At 41.2% G+C, this 22,462-nt stretch overlaps 1 protein-coding gene across 1 annotated transcript in view; it reads right to left on the bottom strand.

Moving 5' to 3' along the window:
• Window positions 1-22,462, bottom strand: part of WNK1 (WNK lysine deficient protein kinase 1) — a 99,483-nt gene that overhangs the window by 20,121 nt on the left and 56,900 nt on the right. The window contains 14 exon segments of the mRNA XM_017804630.1: window positions 234-1,660; window positions 2,030-2,170; window positions 2,338-2,389; window positions 3,174-3,347; window positions 5,495-5,611; window positions 6,032-6,194; window positions 6,746-6,837; window positions 7,518-7,799; window positions 8,824-9,297; window positions 10,323-10,472; window positions 11,100-11,171; window positions 19,822-20,006; window positions 21,091-21,424; window positions 21,646-21,865. Coding sequence (XP_017660119.1) covers window positions 234-1,660; window positions 2,030-2,170; window positions 2,338-2,389; window positions 3,174-3,347; window positions 5,495-5,611; window positions 6,032-6,194; window positions 6,746-6,837; window positions 7,518-7,799; window positions 8,824-9,297; window positions 10,323-10,472; window positions 11,100-11,171; window positions 19,822-20,006; window positions 21,091-21,424; window positions 21,646-21,865 — 3,883 coding nt within the window.

Below are 22,462 nucleotides of genomic sequence, written 5' to 3'. Positions count from 1 at the left end.
GAGACCTCTCTCAGAAGCACACTACAGAACTGGACTTCTTTTTTTCCCTGATAGGGACAAAACAAAACACCTCTTGGGATACATGAAAACCACCAGAGCATAAAACTTTCAATACTACATTAAATGAAGCCACCTCTGCCTGAATACACATTTTGCTTTATAACAAGGATTCTGCTCAAGAAGGCGATTTTCCTACAACAGCTGAACATTCACACAAACACTGCATTTCTTACCGGTACCCTGCTAAGGGGGGGCTTGGAAGGAGAGGTCCCTGGTTTCACTACTGATGTCGCAATGCTGCTCGGTGCTGAAATGTAGCTCACTGGGGTGATCCCTTGCCCGGGAGTGGCAGCTGGAGTCAGCACTGGCAAGCCAGTTGGTCCAAGAGGCAAACTGCTTGGAGGTATACAAGTGCTAATGGATGTCAGGGGTTTAGTTGGTGCAACAGCAGTGGTTGGTATCCCAGGAACAACTGTCGTCTCCATCACCAGCGATGTCTCCAGAGACACTGAAGGATGCACTGTTCCCACATTACCATGCTCACTGAAGAGAGACCGTAGCTTTTCTTCCAGGGTCTTTATGTCATCAATACCAGGAGCTTTAGACTGAGCATCAGCATCAGCCTCCAGACAGTGAACGTGAGGCTGGTTGGGTAACGGAGCTGGTTGAGGCTGGCTGTGTATCAAAGTCTGCTGAACGGCAGGCAAGTTAGTGACTGGTTGCGGCAAGACACCAGGCAAGGGAACCTGGGGCAACATGGGTGTTGCACCTGAAATCTGGGGCAGGACAGGTGTTGATGTAATTCCTGATGGGACGAGTAAGGGATGTATCACTGGTTGAGCGACTGAACCACATATGCTTGATGCTACTGAGGATGACAAAGGTGCAGAGATTGGAAGAGACAAACCAGCTGCACTGCAGGGATGCGATGTAGCCAGAGACTGCCCACTCTCAGGTAGTGACTGTGGAGCACTTACAACTGTTGTTTCTGCCAGACTGCACACAGAGCCACTGCTACTAAGGTGAGGAAGCTGCAAAGCCACGTTCTGAGCCAGAGACAGGGCAACGGATGTCTGTGGTGCTGCCATACTACTTACAATCTGAGGAGTAGACTGAGATGTCACAGTCGGTGCAACGACACCAAGACCAGTGACACCAGGAACCTGGGTAGATGGCAGTGCCAAGGACGATGGTGTGCTGATACTGGGGGCAATATCTCCAGTTACTGGTTGAGCGGGCTGGGATGTGGTAGATAAGGAGAAAGAAGCAGGGGCGCTCACACTGGAAGTGACACCAGTCGATTGCTGTCCAGATTGTGAGGCTGGAGGTGGAGAAACAGAGCTTGGCACACTTGTGCTTGGTGCAGCTCCAACAGCTGCATTTTCCGAAGGCAAAGTAACAGATTCTGGAAGAGAAACACCAGTGCTGGAGGAAACAGATATTGAAGAAGCAGCGACAGATGCAGGAGTTGCACCACTGCCCGCCATGCTAGAAAGTGCAGGTGGAAATGGTGGTACTGTTTGGTTGAACACTGGAGGAGCTGTACTAGGTCCCTCTGTCATCTGAGCATGCCCCATCTCAGAGAAAGCTTGCTGCAAGCTCAGTGATGATGCTGAGTGGGAGAGATTCATTCCAGGCCCGTGTACTGGAGATGCAGCAACTGGAAGAACATAAAATTATCAGTCCACTTGGAAAAGCTCATTACAGTATTATTGTCTATGGCTAAACTAAGACCATATTTACCTCTTAGCATCACTAAAAAAAAAAACCCAACAAAATAAAACACAGAAATCCAAGCTTACCTTAAAATACAGAATTTAAGGTTTCAGTCTTGCAGAAAACTCATCAGAATTTTTTTTGCTAAGAATCCAGCACAATATGACCTAAACTATGATCACTTCTCACCAGCACAGACAGTTCCTTACTTCCCCAAGTACTTCAAGAGGTCTTTAGGAACAGTTTAGCTAGCTAACTTCAGTTTTGATGAGCATGTCTTAGCCATCAGGTTTTAAGAGTTTAGACAACTTACCCATATCTGAAGTTTCGCTTCCTCCAGAAACAGCAGAGGTGAAAAAGCCCTGTTCTTTTAACCGACTCTCAGGGACAGGGCTGACAATAAACCGTCTTCCCGCAGAATGGACAACCTGGGTAAAGGAGCTAGAAGGGACCCCTAAACAGAAAGAAGTCAGAAGTTTAGACACTGGCAGTAACTAAATACATAACCTGCAATACGGAATGTGCACTCCATCATACAAAACAAAAACTTGGCTGCACCCATCGGCTGAAACAGAAAAAGGTAACTGTTGGGAAAAACCAAAATAATCACAAAAGACTTACCTATTCTTTGTGGCATGGAAGATGTAGGATCTGGCTGTTTGAACTCTAATTTCTGTAAAGTAAGATAAAGTTTAAACTTCTATTCTGAAACAGAAACCCACAAGATAGTTCTTAAAATGCTAGCTGACTGAAACGTGGGCATTTAAGAGAAGCAGTACCTTGGACCCAAGCACCATCACCAAACTAGAGGAATTGTGCCCAGATAAATGTCAGCTACAGTGGTTTTAGAGCTTCTCGGCTTAGAGACCATCAATGTAACAAATTGATCTAAGCGCTTGCTTGTTAACAGGCAGTCCAACTGATTTTCTTAAACATTCCACAGATAAAAAGATGTTTCAAAACAGTTCTGGGTGTAATTAAGGCAGAGATTCAGGAAATGTCACCCCAGTTTATTCCCAGCAACCAGTTTCAAAACCTATGTTTCCTAACTGAGCTATCCAATCTCCTAGTATTGCAGGGGGTAGAGGGCCTGAGTCCAGGCTCTCAGTGTTTAGTGAGCAGCACAGGGTTGGGGATTTTACTGTCCTACCTCACAATAATCTCAAATCCAAGAAGCCTCAGCATTTAAGACTGTCTGTTTAGTGGACTGTTAGGAGATTCAGCAGCTTCAGAAGTCTTCAAACACACCAAAAAGTAAGAGTTCTGTTATTTAGCTTTCTAAGTGAATTTTAGGCACTCACTGATACAAAGCTTTCTCTGTTTGTGTTTTCATTTAATTATTAATCTCTGATATCTCTCATGAAAGAAAGTTGCTGTATCTAACTAGTTCTACTCACAAAGCCATATCACCCAAAATGGAAAATGCAAAAAGCTAAGGCGATCTGTCCTTTACATACCTGTGACCCTGGAAAGAAGCCATCATCTTTTGTCTGCATGCTCTCCAAACCCTGATCACCTTCTGGCTCCACGCTGGCATCCTCACTTAGCATTTCATCTGCTTTCTCAATAATCTCTCGTACCTGTTCTACGAATGAGTCTCTCTCTGTTGCTAAAATAAACTCATTCTGCACCTGTAAAGAGAACAAAACAACATTCATTTTCTACCAATGATTTCAAAACAATACATTGAATAACAGTAATTTGCTCTTGGTGCTAATGTTTGTCCTTCCTTTGCTGTTCTGCACAAGACAAAGATGGTGACACCTTAGAGAAAAACAATTCTTTCTAAAATTATCTCCAGCACAGAAGTATTTGCCCTGGTTTAATCTTTGCTGTGGAACAACATTCAATCTCAATTCTTCATCAAACTGTCACCTCAGTCTTTGCTTAGCACAGGGAGATTTAAAATTAGCAGCCTTATCTTACTGCAGTTCCTCCTGTCTAATGTAAGAGCCACATTTAAAGGGAACTATAACATAAAAGAAATTGAAAAGTCTGTATTTCAAGATGTGTTCTGTGCTTCTCTCTTTCCATACAACAACTACTCTATGCAGGTTGCACATCACTAATTTAAAGTCTGGCTGTAGTACATAAAAGCCAGTATTAATTACGTTCCAAATACAGGAAAAGGAAGACTGCTCAGCCCACCTAGTTTCAATACATCATACCTGCTTTATGAAAATACCTTCTGCTGCTTATATTGGAGAAAATTAGCTTAAACAAGCATATGTGACATTTAGAAAGACATTTTTGGTTTGGTCTGACCCAGGAGAATATTCTGTCTCCTGAAATTACGCATGGTAAAACTCGCAAGAGACAGTCTGTGAAACAGAAGCAAAGCTGTCAGTCACAGTATCTCGGCTGGAAAAGAGAGAGAAACTGCCTTAGAGGTAAAGCTTGAGACATTGCATTTACATCAAGTTTCTGGGATGCTGGTTCAGAGAAAGGAAAGTCAAGCGTGATGGGTGCTTTTATCTCCCTCTGCAATGCAGCAAACTTACTAGTTAAAGAAACCTTCAGTGTTTTAAGTTGAGGAATGACAAGTATCTATATGGGGTACACCTGACAGCATAATGATTAAAAAGAAACCATAAAGTCTTACAGTCAAAAGTTTCCTCAGTATTCAACAAGAAACCCACGAGCACAACGTTTCAGATTCAGATGTCTAATTTACATTGCACAGTTTCAACTATGTGACTGCATTTTGGATGCACAGTTCACTTATTTTGCTTCTACTCATCTTCAGATACTGTGGGGTTTGTTGCTTGAGCTGTGTGTGCTTGTTTTCGTTTTGTTTGTTTAGATTTTTGGTTTCTTTTAAAATCAAATATACTCTTTTATTCCTATATAGAATCACTTCAGGTATGAGGTAAAGATAGACACTGTATTTCTTGGCACTTGACTTTATGTTATTGACTTGTTTACAGTGTAAATACATGTATTTAGCCAAAAACCAACTTCTTCCTCTTTCTTAAAAAGCCATTAGTCACAGAAAGATTATTTCTCCCATATCACCGGTTTGGTTTCTTTTGACAGGTATGAATCCAGCACACACCAACAGAGGTACACAAGAAGGTGGCAAAAGATAGTGCATTTTGTCATCCTTCCTCACTTCACTAACACTTAAAACAATCTCTGTTTCATTTAGACTGTACCAGACCAAAAACAGTTTAAATAAAAAAAACAAGAAAGGTGTGCTAGTCCATGCTACACTCTCACTTAAATGTATCTCTACAGGGTAAATTATTTTATATGCTTGGCCATCATACATTGAATGGAGAGGTTTTTTTCCTTTGAGAAAGACAAAAGCAGCATCAGTCACTACAGACTTTCAGAAACCAGAAAGTGATTCCCATTCTTACTTCAAGGGCAGAACCTTCCCATTTTAGTTGAGAACAATGGCAAAACACTCAAAATGTAGGAATAAGTTTTAAAGACCTAGCAATGTTTGCTCCTAGAAAAGAAACCAGAATTTTTTTTAACCTGACATTTCCAGAAAGTTGTTTGCTGTTTTAAAAAAAATTAGACTGCAAAAAAACAGATGCAAATTTACTTGATAAAACCTCAGTTCCAAGGTAAAACCTGAAAAACTGTCATGTGAATTGTGCATGCAATATTAACTGTCAGTCAGGTATACCACTCTGTGCCCAGAGTTTCTAGTTGTGCTTGTGTACCAACAAGGTGAACATACACCATACTACCTGGAAGAGCAACTCTGAAACACAAGAAAAAATAAGTCAGACCAGACTCAATTCTACATCTCTAAAATATATCTTACCATAATTGAAGCTATTTCCTCAGGGTTATCACCATCCAAATCAAATTTGAAAGTAACCATTTTCCGATTGTGTGTCTCTAGCTGGCACTCCACTACCCGATCACCTTTGTTCGAAACCTAAAGCAAAGAAAAGAGTACTTCAAACCAAAAGCACAAGAATCTAAGGCTTTTTCTTTAAAGTTCATTGAAACAAACCAACAGTGTTGGTATAACACAAACTTGTTCTCTCTTTCCAGTCTAATAAATGGTGCCATGTACAGCATCATTTTTGTCTGAGGATACATCAAATATTCTGGAACAGTCTGTGGAACCACTGGTAGCTAAGCAAGCCAATTTTGCCAGATATAATGGTCCAAAAAGCTCTTAGCAGATAACATTTGGAATGGTGACTCCAGAAGCAAAAGAAATACACTGGACAGCTTGCATGCTCAGGGAGCAGGGAGCAAGGAAAAGACTGCAGAAGACACACATTCCTCGAAGGAAATAACAGTTTTAGAGGCTCACTACTGAACTGTCACTAAAATAAGAAATACTCACATTTAGAATTCTCAGTTTTGGCCTAGCAGTCTTCTCATGGCGAGAGCGACTGCGGACAGACCTCCTCATGTGCCGTTTCGCGGTCCTCCCCTCATGCCTTCCACTAGAAGTTGGGACATTCTCATTGCCATCACTCAATCCTGAAGCAACATCAGAATGTGCACTGGAAAAAAAAAAAGAAAAAGGCAACTTTACATTAGTATCCATGCATTCCATAACTGCAACAATACAGTTTAACCCACCAGACGATATTCTCTTCTGGACAGCAGTAGATGTGTGTCATCTCAGACTAGAGGAAGAGAGTCCTGTCAACACTTAGAAATTCTACTCAAGCAACCCTAACAGCAATTATTTTGCTACACCTCTTGCAAGCTGAATTGTACAAATCTATCTTCTGAATATGTCTTCAAGCTATTTGGAGTCTGAATTCTGTTTAAGTGTCAAAAGGACAGAAAAACATCCTTTATGATCCACTGGACATGAAAAATAAAAATGGACTATAAGTTAAATCACTACAGACAATCCTATTTATTCCCTCCATATCCAGCCATAAATCAAAACTTACTCCACCTCTCATAACACTATTTTTTTCTCTGGGAAGTTTATCTCCTCACATCCTAAAGAACACCCTTAGTGAAAAAAAAAAAATCCCTGGTGAAAAAGTATACCTAAAGATCACACATGGAAGCATAATTTAAAGAAAGCAATGCTTACCTATCCATAGAGGAAGCCAAAGGGGTAGATTGAGCAGGCTGTGTTGCTGGAAGAGTCTCTGAAGAAGCAGTTTGTGAGACTCCCTGAGAACCCTATGGACAGAAACCTACATCAAGAACCCCCCAAAGAATACAGTTCCTCCTCAGGTAACCCAGCAGTCTTTCAAACTTACTCCCAAACCAGCTGTAAAGCTAAAAGCTCTGCTTTTTTAGAACTTTAAACAGCTGGCATCTAGACAGCTCTAATTTACAAAAGATTCTAGAGCAAACTGCAGTGAAGCAAAACATCATCTGGGGAGGGGTGAGGAGAGGAAGTCAGCCGTCCTTTCTACTTCTACATGTCACTACAGTTTGCCATGCAGTCACGGTCTTACTAACAGAATGTGCAAAAGGCAAGCCAATGCAGAACACGAAGACAGTTCAAATTCTCCCTAGCAAGAATGACGCTGCAGGGAATAGGCATAATGACAGATTCTCAAAGGCTATCATTTGCAGCTTGTCTTTGATATGGCAAAAATGTTCCACAGGACTAGCGAGAAGTGAAGTGTTAACTGCTTTTTGCCTGCAGGATGGCACACTCACTTCCCAACAGAACAACCAGTGGCAACAAGGTCCCCACATTGGCATGACATTCTGCTGTAAGAGAAAGGTCATTTGAAATATTAATTTCCAACTGAAGAAAAGCACAGAACGGATCAGTTCCCCACATACATACACTGCTGCATGATTCAAACATCCTAAATGTATCGTTACATTATATTCCATATATTTACCTCCAAAGCTGCCTGCTGTGAGGAGGCAGATGAGGCCTGTTGTGCTAAACTCACTGGAGGCTGGGGCACTTGCCCCTGTCCTCCTATGCTGCCCATGGAAACGAGAACGTTCTGTTCCCCATACGGCTGCACAACAGGAGCGAGATATCCCGACTGGGCCATTGCATCTGTGGGTAAGGGAGGGGACAGGACAGCAGAAGGAATGCTGGCAGAAGCCACAGCAGAGGAAGGTGCGACATTCGAGTCCCCGGGGTACTGAGACGGCAGCCGCGATGGGAAACCCTGGAATAGAAACAGGGGAGTCAAGTCAGTGAATGTCAGAGCTAATTAGGAAACACGACAGTAAAAAAAAATGAGAAAGAAAAAAAAAAAAGAAAGAAGCATCAGTTCCAGGGGCATCTTCCAACCTTTTGTACTTATTCAAGCATTCCCAATATCTTCCCAAAGAAGCAAACTGCTCATGCAGCCAGCTTGCAAGTCACCATGCTTGAACAAGCAAATTCCCACTCATACTTCCAAGTCTTAGGCAAAACAATCTTCATCTCCCAACTCTCGCAGCTGCCTATGTAGTTTAATACTTTAAAGCCTGAGACATGAAATGAGTTTGAAGAATTTTCAGGCTGAACAACTACTGCTCAGATGTTATAAAACTGCTGCTGATTCTTGAGATTAATAGCAAAAACAGTCTTGTGTTCTTCCTGTCCTCTCAGGATGAGCTGACCCAGGAACAAGGAACACCTTTGTCATTATTCGGGTTGCCATTGTTACAGCGATCACACAAAGTAGCTGAAGCAGTCTGTGCCCACCAGTCAAGCAGTTCACAACTAGCATCAGGTACTTACATCACATTCAAGATCCATGCTGCCTGCCTTATTTCTAGAAATTCCATGTCCCACCCCTTCCCAGACTTGGAATGAAACACTGACATTGTTGAATATGCTGCCACTGATTTTCTTTCCAGTACACATCTCCCAGTTCTGAAGTTGAAATGTTTTGATTTTCTTCTTCTCCAAATTGACAGATCTCTTGGACATAAAGCTGTCCTCTTTCACAAAGTGGCTGAACAAAGCCCTGGACTATGATTCTGTCATTTTAGACAAATTCCAGTGCCAAATATGAAAAGTTCGAAACACCAGGGTATCCAAGGACCTTTTTTTTTCCTCTCCTCCTTAAAGCGTGTTTTTATCACACAACAGAATTCATGTTGGTGGTTTAATGGCTCTCTTATGAAAAGTGAGTTTAGCTCTGATACCTTAAAGGAACAGCTAAAAATGTGGAGAAGAGGTCTGCTGGCTTGCAACAATACCTGGTAAAGAGCATCTCCAGCAGGAAGTGAAGCTTCAGCAGCTTGTCCAATGCTGACTGGCAATCCCACGGACTGGACAGCTGGCTGCAGGAGCTGTGGGAGAACCTGGCTGGGCAGCTGAGCCACAGGCTGCATCATTGTGGGAAGCTGGCTAGGGACAACGGTTGATCCTACAGGAACAGCAGTTGCCGCAGCAGACGTTGCCAGTGTGAGCAATGGCTGATTCATGCCAGCTGCCATTGAAATGGGTAGTGACTGGAAACCTGGCTGAGCCACTGTCACATGAGGAGCTGCTACAGGCAACTGAGAGACTGGGAACTGGGGAACCACAGAAGTTGGCAAGGCCTGTCCCATGGGTAGAAAATGAGAGCCAATGGGGACTGATGGGGCAACTGAAGGCTGAGGGAGAGAAGGTGCTGCAACAGGTAATTGAGGCTCGCCTTGGATGATCGACACTGGCTGGGAAACAGGAAGCTGGGGAGGTAAAGAAAATAGAGATAGATTTTTTTTTTAAAGCAGGGCTGCAGAAAGCAGAGTTTTTACACATTAGTCAAAGAAAGCATTATTCAAGTTACAGCACTCTGTTAAAGTGGGCGGGAGCACAGTTGGCAGAGTGGCTGGGAAGCTGGCCGGAGCTCCAAGCGGTCCTCTCCTCGCAACACTTCCCTTTGAAGAACTCAACAGGCTCTTAAAACACACACCCACAGTGGGTGAAAGAGCAACGTTCGAATACCCTGAAGCACTGATTTGTGCATAAACAGAATCAAATTCCCCTCAACTCTGTCCTCAGACCCAAGGCCTGCCTTCTTACAGAAAAGAAGTGCAAATCTTTCAACAAATCTGTCAGCTTTGGGTATGGGGACTAAAGCAGAGGAAAATGAAAATCCACTGTGCCAGCATTCAGAGAATGGCAAGGGATATGTCAATTAAAGCCAGCAAATGATGCAACTGGAAAGGCAGTTTAGATGAACAAGCAACAAAACAATAATTTTAAAAACAAAAGTAAGGCTCACACATTCAACAGAGATATGAGCCAAAATGAAGCAATAATCAGTAACAGAAGCTTCTTGACCAGGGAGTAAAGGAGAAGAGCTGAGTAAGAAAGATGACAGAGTGAAGAAAGGAGTCCTATGGTTCACTACCTAAGTAAGTGACTATATAATGATGCAGAAGATAGACATTGTATGGGAAACAGAAATGACAAGTTCCTGAAAATCCATTCACAACACACCATTCATCAAAATGCCTCCTGATATTTTTGATGATTTAAAGATCTTTGTGCATGGAAGTACTATCTCTCCCTCAAATTACTCACGACTGCCACACGTGAAAAGGTTTCCAACAAAACTGACAATTGCAGTACACTAAGAATACTATTGCCTGGATGAATGTTTTAGAACCATTAGAAAAGATGACAAATGTGAAAGTAGCAGCATGTTGAATTTGCCAGCTGTGAAGAAAAAAAAAATAAATCTTCTGCTAGAAATAATTTTGTTTACCTGTGTCCCAGCTGCTGCCTGAGGCATTGGCATAATCTGTGAAGTTTGAGTTTGAGAGACAGTTTGTGCAGGAGTTGTGCCAGCAGAAACTGGTGGCTGCTGCAGCTGGTATTGCCCAGGCTGTTGGGAAGAGGCTGGCTGCTGTGCACTCTGTAGTAAGAAAAGAGGCAGAAGCTGTATTTCCCACACACAGAGGTTTTTAAAGCATATCGTACTTAAATTCTACTTTTTACTCTCTCACAAGTAATATCAGTGCTTCTTCAGAACACGCCAAGTCAATTAAGCTTTAGCAATTATTAGCAACACTAATACAATTACATTATCAGCACCAAATCTTGCAACAGAATTATTTCCCCTGTGTGAACAAGAATGAAAATTCTATAAAGGAAGAAAAGGCAGTTAAGAGAAGAGAAATGTTGCAGAAGATAGTATTTCCAGTTAGGAGAAATCCTAAGAATGAAGTTTGCCTGTCTAGACAGTGTAACTTGCAAATCCTGACACATCTCCCCTTGAACGAGACCACCACTGCAAGCTCAGGTGGAAGCTGGGGAAGACAGACATGGGAAAAGAAGCATTAACATGATTTTAAAAATAAATTCCAGAAGGTCAATGCATATCTCATAGGACGTTAGACTGGGTGAGAACCAGAGGATTCCTTTGCTTTTGTGCAAAACTATGGGTTGAAGGGTGACAGAGGAAGTCAATTGGTCTAAAAAGAGTCATCAAAATCCTATACTAAGAGTATTTTAGCCCTGTGTTTAGGAATTGTGATCTTACCTGCTGAGTGTGCTGGGTAGGCTGGGATGGCACTGATGCACTGCTCGAGGCTGGCTGGCCTTGCACCTGTGTCTGGAGGAGGGGGGGAAAAAAAAAAAGAGTCAGCTTAAAAAAACCCTATGATTTCTGCCATAGGCAATTATAATCATTTCTGCCTGGAATGATCTGGTTAGAATAGGTTTCTAGCAGTCCTTTTGGACAAGCAGTCCTTCTGGCCAAATTCCACTATGACAACCAGAACAAAGCAGAGCAATCTGGAAGAGTTTCAAACTTCATTTTAAATCTTCCAAAATAACCAATACAGAAAATTTTTGCAACCCCTCAACATGACACAGATGAGCCTACCAGCTTCTTCTTCCACTGGTGATGCTTTAAAAGCAGGATGCCTTGGCATGATAACTGGAAATAGAGGCATTAAGTTTTATCTTTACATGTGTTCTACACACAGTCAGGTGGGGTGATAAAAGGAGGGTATATGGAAATCAAACTATCCATAAAAAAAACCAACCAACAAGCACAAAGATAAATGGAATTCCAGACCAATTACAACATATCCAGTACACATACACGTCATGAGTTTCCTTTGAGAGGTATGTCAAAATACAGGCTAGTAATCATTCCCAGAGTCACTCCCATTCAGAAGCTACCAAGAATCGGATATTAGGGAATGTGGGGGTTCACATTCTAGCTAAGACAGAATTTTTGAATAAGCAATGAAAAAAATGGATGAGTGGCATACAAATGAATGTGGAAGATGCGGAGGAAAATGGAATGGATTGTCATTATTCTTGTGGCTGACATTTTTTGATCAGATCACAGGATTTGCATTATGATTTTTGTGACAACTGTATTCCTTTATCAGCTCCTGGGAGAAAACTAGACAAAGACCTCCAGATGAGCTCCCTGAGCATGCACCACATTGGTGAACTGCCTTTGTAAGAAGCATATTTGGTACATATGTATCATATCAGAAATAACTACTAAAATTCCTTAATGCTGTGATCATTCAGCTTGAAAAAGCTCATTAGGAACAAGTTTATTAAAATTACATACTTTTTTAATTATAGAAACTTTGAGGAAAGTAGACTGCCAATAAAGAGAACCATTTTTTTCTTTGCTGTTTTAGAAGCTTGAGGCCCTTACTGGCTAAGATCTAAACATGTGCTATATCCCACTGCTATAACATCTGCTCATATTGACTTAGTTTAGGCTTCAAATTCTAATCTTTTAATGAATTAGATTAAAAGAACTTAGATCCCAGAACTTATATTCTGTAAACAATCACGATCTCTTATTTTGTTTTCCAGATGTATTTTACATGCACCAGAATTCACTTCCTGAAGTTTAACAAAGGTTTATGAAGAAAAAATCTCCACATAGTTTTCAAACTTCTTGAGTAGCAGATTCACTCTACAAGTTCTCCTACAGCACAGCAATTGCTATCTATTAGACTAGTGATTAAAGCTGCTCCTGCTTTAATAAACACAGAAAGCCTTGAATACTTAGTTATTCATCTTACCACAGAAAGTAAAATGATTCTCCTTCACACAAATCCCAAATTTGCTAATACTCCAACAACTAAAATGTTAGAGCCCCTAATTCCAAGGACAGAAGAGGTAAAAGAGAAGTCTACTTAAAGTAAACCTTCTCTTTTCACAAAAAGTTATGAGAATTTTCAGACTAAAGTGCAGACACAATGTATACACACACACACTTCACAGTCACAGTGTACAAAAAAGTGACCATTGCAAGCGCAAATACCACATATGCTGATAAAACATGTACCTCTAAACTAAGCTTCAGGCCTCCAATTTTGCTATTTAAAAGGACACCATTCTAGGCTTAGAAGGTGGCAATACCTATTAGCAACAGTTGTCTGTGCCATTAATTAACTACTCAGCCTGTTTAGTTTCTTCAAAGATCCTCCAAACACATTTCAAATCCACGTACATGTACATAATATAGCTCCTTCCATTCCTCTCTTCCCACTTTCTTCCCCCGAGTCTAGAAAAAGCTCTTGCATTTTGGACAGTCAGCAAAATAACTCTGTTGTTGTCTAACGAAACATTATTCATATGAAAGTTCAACTTAAAATAACACTTTCTCATTAAAATTAAGGAGCAGCAAAGTTTTACTATCACTGCTGATTCCAACTGCGGAGAAGATACATTTCATTGAAAGCACTGATTAAAAGCCAATTTGGTCCTCCAGTTCTCTCTCACTAAAAAAAAAAACAACTAGTCCCAGGAGGAACACTTAACATTTTTTTACTCTTAATACAATAGCCCTACAAATATTTCAGCCAAATCTGAACACAAACCAAATGGTTGCTGATGCCTCATTATCTCATCGCAACCTGGTAAAGGGATCCTAGTATAGACTGGTGGAAAGACATCCCCAAGAATGCTAATACTTAGAGCCACAAGGAGCAAATCTAAAAGTAAGGCTCCCCTTTATAAGTACAAGGTAAGACTTATAAAAAGCAGAGAAATTCTGGACGGGTTTGCTCCTGTAACCTGAGGATAGGATGCAGGTGGTCCTGATGAAAGCGAGGTGGACAAGGCCTGCTGAGTTGAGGCTCCCTGGGGGAAGCAGATGAAGAGCTGCGACTCTTGCAACACCTTCTGAGGCAGCTGAACAATGGGCAATGAGAAGTCTGAACCAAAAGCAGAAGATGAGCCCCCTGTAGGGGGAGGAGACTGGAAATCACCAGTGTCAGAGGAAGTCAGCTGTGAGGAATCACTGGAGTATTCTGGGCTTCCTTCTGGCCAGCTCCGCCTGGCAGAGCCCCCTCTGGGACCTGCTAACCCAGCACCAAGATAGTTACACTGCTCCTCTGTCACAGGCTGAAGCCGACCATGCGACCCTATGCCTTGAGTGGATTCCTCTTGACTGGTCTCCATAGAGCCCCGGCGACTTCTGTAGACCCGCGGGGGTAAAACTGCCCCTTCTGCCGAGGCAGAAGTCGGTGTGTGCACATGGAACTCAAAGACACAGCTCGCTCTGCCATCACCACTGTGAGAGAGCACAGCCGGGGCAGAGTGCGGAACAAACACCTGGTGGAATGTCATCTGAGCAGGGTCTGCACTCAGAGGAGCTGAAACACTGGATAATGGAGAAAGGGGACCCATCCCAGAATCCAGCCTCAGGTTCTGAACGGGTCTTGCCAGGTATGTTTGCCCCGGTTGAAAATCGAACACAGAGCTTTGTGGAGGACCACCTTGCCCATGGTTTGACTCAGAAACCTGCTTCAAATGCTGTTCAGTTGCGTGAGAGTTATAAGCTACTTGATCATACTGCTCCGATACCTGTGATGGATAGTGCATGCCCACCAAATATACAGCTTCTGGATGCATTCTGTAGTGAGCATCCTCTGGAGGTGTTGGTCCAGATCTATAGTCATTGTGGACAGGAGCTGGCTCAAACACAGGATTAACTTGCACATGCAGAGGCTCCCCAGCGACTCTCTGAGCTGCTGTGCCCAGCATAACGAACGCCTCTGGTGTCCAATTGGTGGGACTACCACCAGGTGGAACTAAACTCTGGCCAGTCTTCAGCAATGGCTGGAAGTGGCAAGTTTGGGCTTCCAAAAATGAAGTGCTCTTGCGCCGCTGAGCAACTGCCACCTTCGGCGGGCAGACAGGTGGTGGTGAGAAAGACACCGGCCGTTCATGAACGGTTGGGAAAAATATCTGTGAGTCTGGGAACGTTGGTGTTCCCCCACGTGGATGCTGAGGCTGTATTGACATGAACAAGACAGGTAATTCATACATTAAAAGTGAAAGCACATCAACATGCACAGTTCACTAGGCAGTTCTGTGAAGTAACTTTATAGAATTCATACTCAATTCATGGTCAAAAACATACAGTACTAAGGAAATTTAGGTGAGTTGTAAATATCCATTAAATACATCCATGGCAGGCATAGCTACAAACGGGAACATTTGCTTGTGTTAGAGCTGCTTTTCCAGTTCAATTCCAATAATTCACAAAAAGAAACCAGCTTTGCTCATGACAATGGAAAGAGATTTATTGTCACAGCCTATCCATTGTGATCAGTGCTTGAAATCCAATCAAACCCCTGAGGTCACTGCCATATGTGGAGTATGAAATTCAGAACTTGAGAGCAGCAATGATGCAGAGCCTCTAATTTGCACTCAGAAGATAAAATTACATTAAATCTCAGTATTTTCCAACACAAAAAACCACAGTGTACGTTATCCTGTATGCTATCCAGAGAGCTAAAAAAAAAACCTTTTATGAGACAAAATTGAACCATTCCAGCACACAGGCAAAAAAAAAGCCTCTGATAAAACCAAAGAGCCTTTGGGTTCTGCCTAAGTTGATTATCTCTCTTGATCCACTTAATCACACCTTTTTACACTGAAAATTAATACCAATTGAAACAAATCTAACTCTTGCCCGGACAATAAAACATTCACAGGTTTAGAAAGAGTAGAGTCCTCAGGCAATTCCACTCCATCTCATTTACTATTTCAAACGAGGCTCACCTTATTTAAGATTTGTAGGGAAGATTTCAATAAAGACAGTTTATGTAAGAATAACAAACAATTTAGTAATTTTGCAGTTTTTCATCTCTGCCTACGGTGTGCTGAGAGAATACATTCTCTACCCTAACGGAAAAAGAACTGTAGGAGTCAGTAGCAAATACACTGCCCAAGACAGATGGCATTTATGACTTTTTCAAGTTGCTCTTTCCACGTTGTTTACTTTCTTCTCAGCCCCTTTTGTCCAGAAAAGCAGCAGCAAATTTCCATATTGACCAATACTAACAAGGCCCTACATGTTGAAATACTCTTCCTACATTCTAAAAACTGGTTCCACTTACTTCAGTTTCACAAAAATGCTTCTCAAAACCTATTTTGTGTAAATTGAAGCTCAAAATTGAAAAGGAACTACCTGTGTGTTGCAAGCTATCTTGCATCTGACTTTCTGGGAAACATGAAACTATGGCTTCTTCCCAACAAGAAGCAGTTGAAGTGGCAATTCTGACTAAAACTTACAGAAAAATCCTCAAAGGTATTCATAATCTACATTTCTAGTATCACTATCACAGCTAGCCAAAGCTTTGAGAATAACTAGCCACAGCAACCAAGCTTTTAAAACTGGTTGTTTTGTGCAGGGCTTAATTAACATTCAGTGTTTACTTAGAATTTGAAAAATAAAAAGCTATTCTTCTGATCATGATAAGAAATAGTCTTCCCTTTACCTTCTGTGGTATAACTTGGTAATTTATATTTAAACTATCCTAAAATACAAAAAGCAGATGGTCAGCCACTGTTTGATAATGTTTAAGTGTACTGCTTCATAGAAGGGGAAAAAAAAAATTTAAAATTCAGCATTCCAGCAGCACAGTGTAAGGACTCAACTCTTCATTTTCTCATTTTAAAAATGCCCAAAGGCCAGGATGTATTTAATGATAACTTATCTTACTGTGCCAGGAGGCAAATGGTAACACATACAGGACTGACAGAGAGGGAGGGCAGGCTGGAGCGTCGATGCTTGCGTGGAGAGGCAGAGTGCATGGGCAGGACACTTTCCAGGGCTTTAGAAAGCTTTTCTGCAAAGGTTTCTTCAGGGACAGTCCGAAGGTAGAAAGGAGAAAGAGGTGCAGACAGCGCTGGTGGTGGGGTGCAAGGAGCACTGAGAGGGATGCAGGACATACAGGGAAGAGCAGGAAGGTGGGGGACACAAACTGACATGCTACGACCACGTTGAGGCTAAGGGAGGAAAACAAAAGTTAAGAATTGAACACTTCAAAAACAAAAAAAAAGAATAACAAAATCAGCAAAAACTATAATGAGGTAGAAAAGAAATGAAGACATACAATGAGAGGCCCAATACTGACTCATGTGTGGTACAACAAGATATGAGAATGCTGAATGAATGCCAACACACACTGGGAACAGGCTGTGTGCACCTCTGAGGACCCAAGTTTGCCTTAGGTTACTGAGCAGTGTGGGAAGTTCCCTAGTACCCTTAGAGGAAACATGTGGAAGGCAGAACAGACAGTATTTTCTCTGGGGCCATGGAAGTAGCCCATACTGTGTGTTCTCAAAGCATCTGGTAGTCTGACAGATTTAAAAAACTTAAAGACACTGATGAGCTTTCAGACATTCATCAGTTTAGAGAGTGGGTGTGTGTTCACAGGTATCACCTAACCCAGTTCCTCTACTGAGACAGTCCCTCTGCCTGAATTAAGTGGACTAAATGTATGCAGCTGGCTCTTTATTAACTAAAACATTACCATAACAATTTAAACATTACACCCTCTACAACATGAGTTGTGCGGAAAAAAAAATCAGTTTAATATGTGGAAAATTCTGTAAAATTAGACAAGCCTTTTCCAGATGCTGAGCCAATAACTGCATCATGATTTTGTAATCTTGGCACAATCCAGAAGGCCACAGGTCAAAATCTAATCAAATCCGAAGAAACAGAATGAAGTTTTGGGATGGGATTTGCATTTTTCTGTTTGGTTTGGGGGTTGTTGTTATTGCCTTTTGTGTGTGTGTGTTTTGCTGTGGGTTTTTTTAATGAATGAATGAATGAATAGAAACATGACAAAGAGGCAGTCTTCAACTGCAAGTTTTCCTTCTCTGATATTATATGCTTCTTATGGGTGTAATCCACAATTTCTTAAACTAATTGAAATCAAATACAGATCTCCAGAGAGAAAACATCAAGATATTCAGTGGAGATCTGACTTTAAAGATTTTTGATGTGAGAAATCTTACGAGAGCGCTCAAAAATCTGGGAGAGAGGTATAAGAGAACTCAAATGGTTAACTAAATACATCGGCATCCATTTGAAGGCAGGAGTAGTTATATATCATTCCTGACTCTAATTTATACAAATTGTTCAAAAACATCTCCACTGATGGAGATTACAGTACTTAACTGTCTTTTCTGGTTAGCAAATTTATGCTTCTGATTTCTTATTCTACCTAACAACGTTGTGATCTGATTAGCATCCTCCTATTTTATAGCAGCCTTTTACAGTTTTCTCTCTCCTCAAGCTCATCTTTCATAGGCTCAACTATTTCAGTCTTCCCACATAAACCATGCTTTTGTATTTCTGGTGGGGGTTTTTTAACACCCTTCTCTGGATTTTCTCCCAATTCACCCTCAAATTCACTCAATCAAGGTGTCCAGGATAGACTTACCAACGGCCAAGAGCAGAACTACCATTTCATATAATGTGATGTTTGCCTCTTTCACAACAGCATGATGTTTTTGACCATGTCCAGTTTGTGGTACAATGTAATCCCTAACTTTTTTTTCTTTCCAGAATGGCTGCCTAGCCAGTTGTTGCTCATTCTGTACCTGTGTAGCTGATTATTACAGTTAAGCATGAACCTTGTTCTTGTCCTGATTGAATTATGTTCTGTGATTAAGGTAATTTTTCCAGTTGCCAATATAATTTTGACTTGTCATCCTGTCTTGCCAAAACAGGGTTAGTAGTTCCTGTAGTGTTCTACTCCATTCTGTCAGCCTCTTGGGACCACTGCTGTCATCATACGGCATGAGCACATTTTGCAGCAAACTAAGTAGCTTGGCTAAACCTCTATCATATGCTTGTTCTCCCACCCCCTCTCAAAAGATTACACCAAAATATGGCTTACCCAGAACAAGAGCTTATTTAGAGGGATTAAGAACTCATCCTCAAGGACTCGCAGTACCACACGCCTCAGGTTAAGTGTGTTGGAAAAAGATGGAGATGCTTTGCTCGTGAGTGATACCAGCCTGTTTTCCAAAAAGCTACTTACACCAGTGATTCTGCAACAAAGCCTACAACCACAGGTACCAGAAGAAATGAGGACCCTCAGCCTAAAGTGTCACATCTTCTCCTTTATGGTATTATTAAATTATACCATAATGTCTCTGTCTCAGACTTTTATTTGTGTAAAAAACGAACAACAAGGGAACCATTGAAGACAATATAAAAGTAGCAGAAGTTCTACTCCAGAGTTAGAATAGATTTCTGCATAGTCTCTTATCAGATCAAAAACATACCAAGGAAAAAAACATACCAAAATAAAAGGGCAACACAAATGAACATAGTAGGAAAAGTATTTGTGCCCAGTGCAGACTTTCCAGGGAAAAGGAATACGCATGATGAGCAAATCAACACAAGCTAGAAATAAAATTGGGAACAAGGATGTGGGGTCTTTTCAGTCTGGAGTTCTCACATGCAGCATTCTATAACAGTCAAAAAAATCTTACCTGCAAAAATCTGTAATCAAAGCCTCACAGAACACACACAGCAATTTCATACAGTAGCTCCAATTATTCTAATCCCTTCCCCAAACTAGACCAACAGCTTAATCCCTGGTAACTTCATATACACATACACAGACCACCTTCCTAAGCAAGATTAAATGCTTACATTTGTGAGACAGTCTTATTCCAAGGATGTTACGTCCATCCATAAAAAACCCTTAACCTATCATTCTGTATAAGTTTACCCAAGATTAAATAAAAATTTTAAAGACAAGGATGCCCTTGCACTTTTACTTCCCCCCTCTAAACTTAGTCACCTTGCAAAAAAAGCCCCTAAACTACTCCCATGCAGAATTTGTCCCCTACGGAAAACAAAACATACACGGAAGATGGCCTGGCAGACTTTCCCCTCACCTCTATACGGACAAACAAAAATCAGATAATTCCATGCATTTGCAAAACTCCAAGTTCCAGCTTACCCCTGCAGGTGGCTGAAATCCTCCATGCTGCTGTGACTGCACTTGGCCAACTGAAGCTGGGTATCCCTGGACTGCAGTGTTTGAGGCTGACTGGTCAAGCTGGGAACCATACGACACAGCCTGACTGCCCACACACGATTCAGCATAAACAGATGACCCCATGCCACTGTCAACTGTCCCATCGGCTGTAGAAGTTAGAGATAAAAATTTGCATTTCAAGAACTGCCATCTGGATTTAAAACTTGAAAGATATTATTATCGATCAAATATTAGATTGATGTTTGTAATATGTCACATGGACCTTAACAGCATTTTACCTCTTGTACTATTTAAGGCTGGTTACAAAATACTTTTTTTTCCTCCATACAGTAATTTATTACCAATATGCCTTCCCCTAACCCCTGGAAAAAATAGTAATTTCAGAAGTGCTTTGGGAAGACATTTAATAATAAAGTATGCTTCCTATAAAAGGCTAGACTAGACATAGAAACCTAAATTCCACATTGTTATGAATGATCTTTCAAGGGTTTTAAAATCATTATTTTCAATTTTACATGGACATATAAAACAGGTGGGTTGTGCTGGCTGCCAGACGCACCACACAGGCACAGTAAAGAACTAGGCTTAGTAGTCAATGTAAAATCCCTGTACCTAAAGAACAGACAATAATTTGCTTTTTAACTTCATCATTCTAACATGGAAGTTCTCATCTACCATCATTATTCAAATACTGACTCACATGCTGGGATGGCAGAAAAGACAGGAGTATTAATTCATCTTTTCATCTACAGTATGTAAAACAGAAAATAAAGCCTTTTCAGAAAGCAAATTATGATCTGAACTACTTGTAGATTTATCTCATTTTCACCTTAAATGTAAGTTAACAAGGATAAGTGGTTTTAGTATCTTTATCTGCACTGGTGCCAGAGTACACAGCCTTTTGCAGGGCCAGAATATACTGTCCCTATAGGGCAGCAAAAACGAGGACATATGTTCATGCTTGAGGTGCCCCAGTTCGTTCAGTCTATTACCTTGAAACTAAGAGAAATGTTTTTGTGCTGAGACACTGGACAGTGAATTGTGCCAAGGCTTAGCTCAGCTAAGGCACAGGAATGCATCTTATTTTGCTGTGCTTTCTAGGGGGCTATTGTTCTTCAGTAGACAGCATCACCTTAAGGTATTTACTGTTATAGCCACCAAAAGTGTAAGATCACCGGGAAGAACTGTGTAAGTGCAAGAGTTCCTAAATAAACCAACTGACACACTTACAAAGAACAGATACACTGGGCTGCTGGAACTGCAGTTGTTGGTGTTGATCAGCTTCCGGCTCTTCAGGCTCCACTTGTGTAGAAACCGATGCTGAAGCAGTGGGGACAAGAGTAGTACCCGTGACAGACTGGGGATGCTTTGACCCTGCATAGGAAGCACTTGGCTGCTGTTGCTCCAGCTGCTGCTTCTGACTACCTTCTTCCTGAAGGATCTTCTCCTGTTCTTCTCGCACCAACTGACGCTGCTCTCGCTTTCGCTTAATCAAAGATACCCTGTCCTTGATAGCTTTCGCCATCGTCTTGTGATCCCCTTCACAGACATAGCCAGATTCCACCTGAAGGAGGATATATTCACAGAATTCAGACTGTCACAGACAGCCACTGCTGCAGTGCTACAGCATAAGCTACCACTCCCTCTGGCATTAAATTCTCATTCACAAACCCCTGAACCAGTTTTATTTCTAGACAGCAACAGCAAAAGCAGAGGTGACAGACCATGTTTCACTGTCAGAAAACACCGGTACTTCCTAAGCTTTGTAAGACCATCAGCACTTACCATTTCCTGTGCTACATCCTCTGGGACATCTCTTTCCAAATCAAAGGAAAACTCTATTGCCTCATTGTCTTTATATTTGCCCTTGAGTTTTTTGATGTCTTCAATTCGCAGCCAGAGTTTAATGGCAATTTTTTCTCCATCGTCTTCCTCCGCTAGTTCTACCCGTACTCCAGTCTCTTCTTGGAAGAAAGCATGATTCAAAAGGTCCTTAATAGCATATCTAGCATATTGGGAAAGAACAGAGAAACCACACACAATTATTAGGTTTTCATAAAATATTAAGGAATATCCTTGCCTGATGATCCTCCAAATTTATTCTCCAACTTTATGTGTGTCTCATGCATTACTTGGCAGACCATCATACAGATTTCTACTTAAAAGCATGAATGAGAAACAAAATACAACAATGCTACAGAATGTACAAAAAAACTCAAACAAACCACACCTATTCATTTGGCTTTCATCTTTTGGTTCTTCTGCTGACCAAGAAAATATATATTAAATAAAATAATAACAAACCTTGAAGAGGCAGCTTGGGTATATCTATATATACATATATCTAACACACAACCTGTACTCCCCAAATTAATGCAGTAATCTAAGTATGTATTTCAATCTACTTCCAGATCTTATCAAAAGCCTCATGTAGTAAATTCAGCACTAGACAAACACCACTTGATTTCTTTCCTATTTTATACTATTTTGAACCACTTCATCTTGCATTCTGTTTGGCACAATTACAAGTTTTGTCCTGAAGGTACAAAAGAGATCTATGTTCATATATGCACAGCATTATCAATAGTAGTTAACAGCTTAA

This window comes from Lepidothrix coronata, unplaced genomic scaffold (assembly GCF_001604755.1).
Source record: "Lepidothrix coronata isolate B3197 unplaced genomic scaffold, Lepidothrix_coronata-1.0 Scaffold10, whole genome shotgun sequence".
Classification (NCBI taxonomy): domain Eukaryota; kingdom Metazoa; phylum Chordata; class Aves; order Passeriformes; family Pipridae; genus Lepidothrix; species Lepidothrix coronata.
This window is presented reverse-complemented; position numbering and strand designations above follow the sequence as displayed.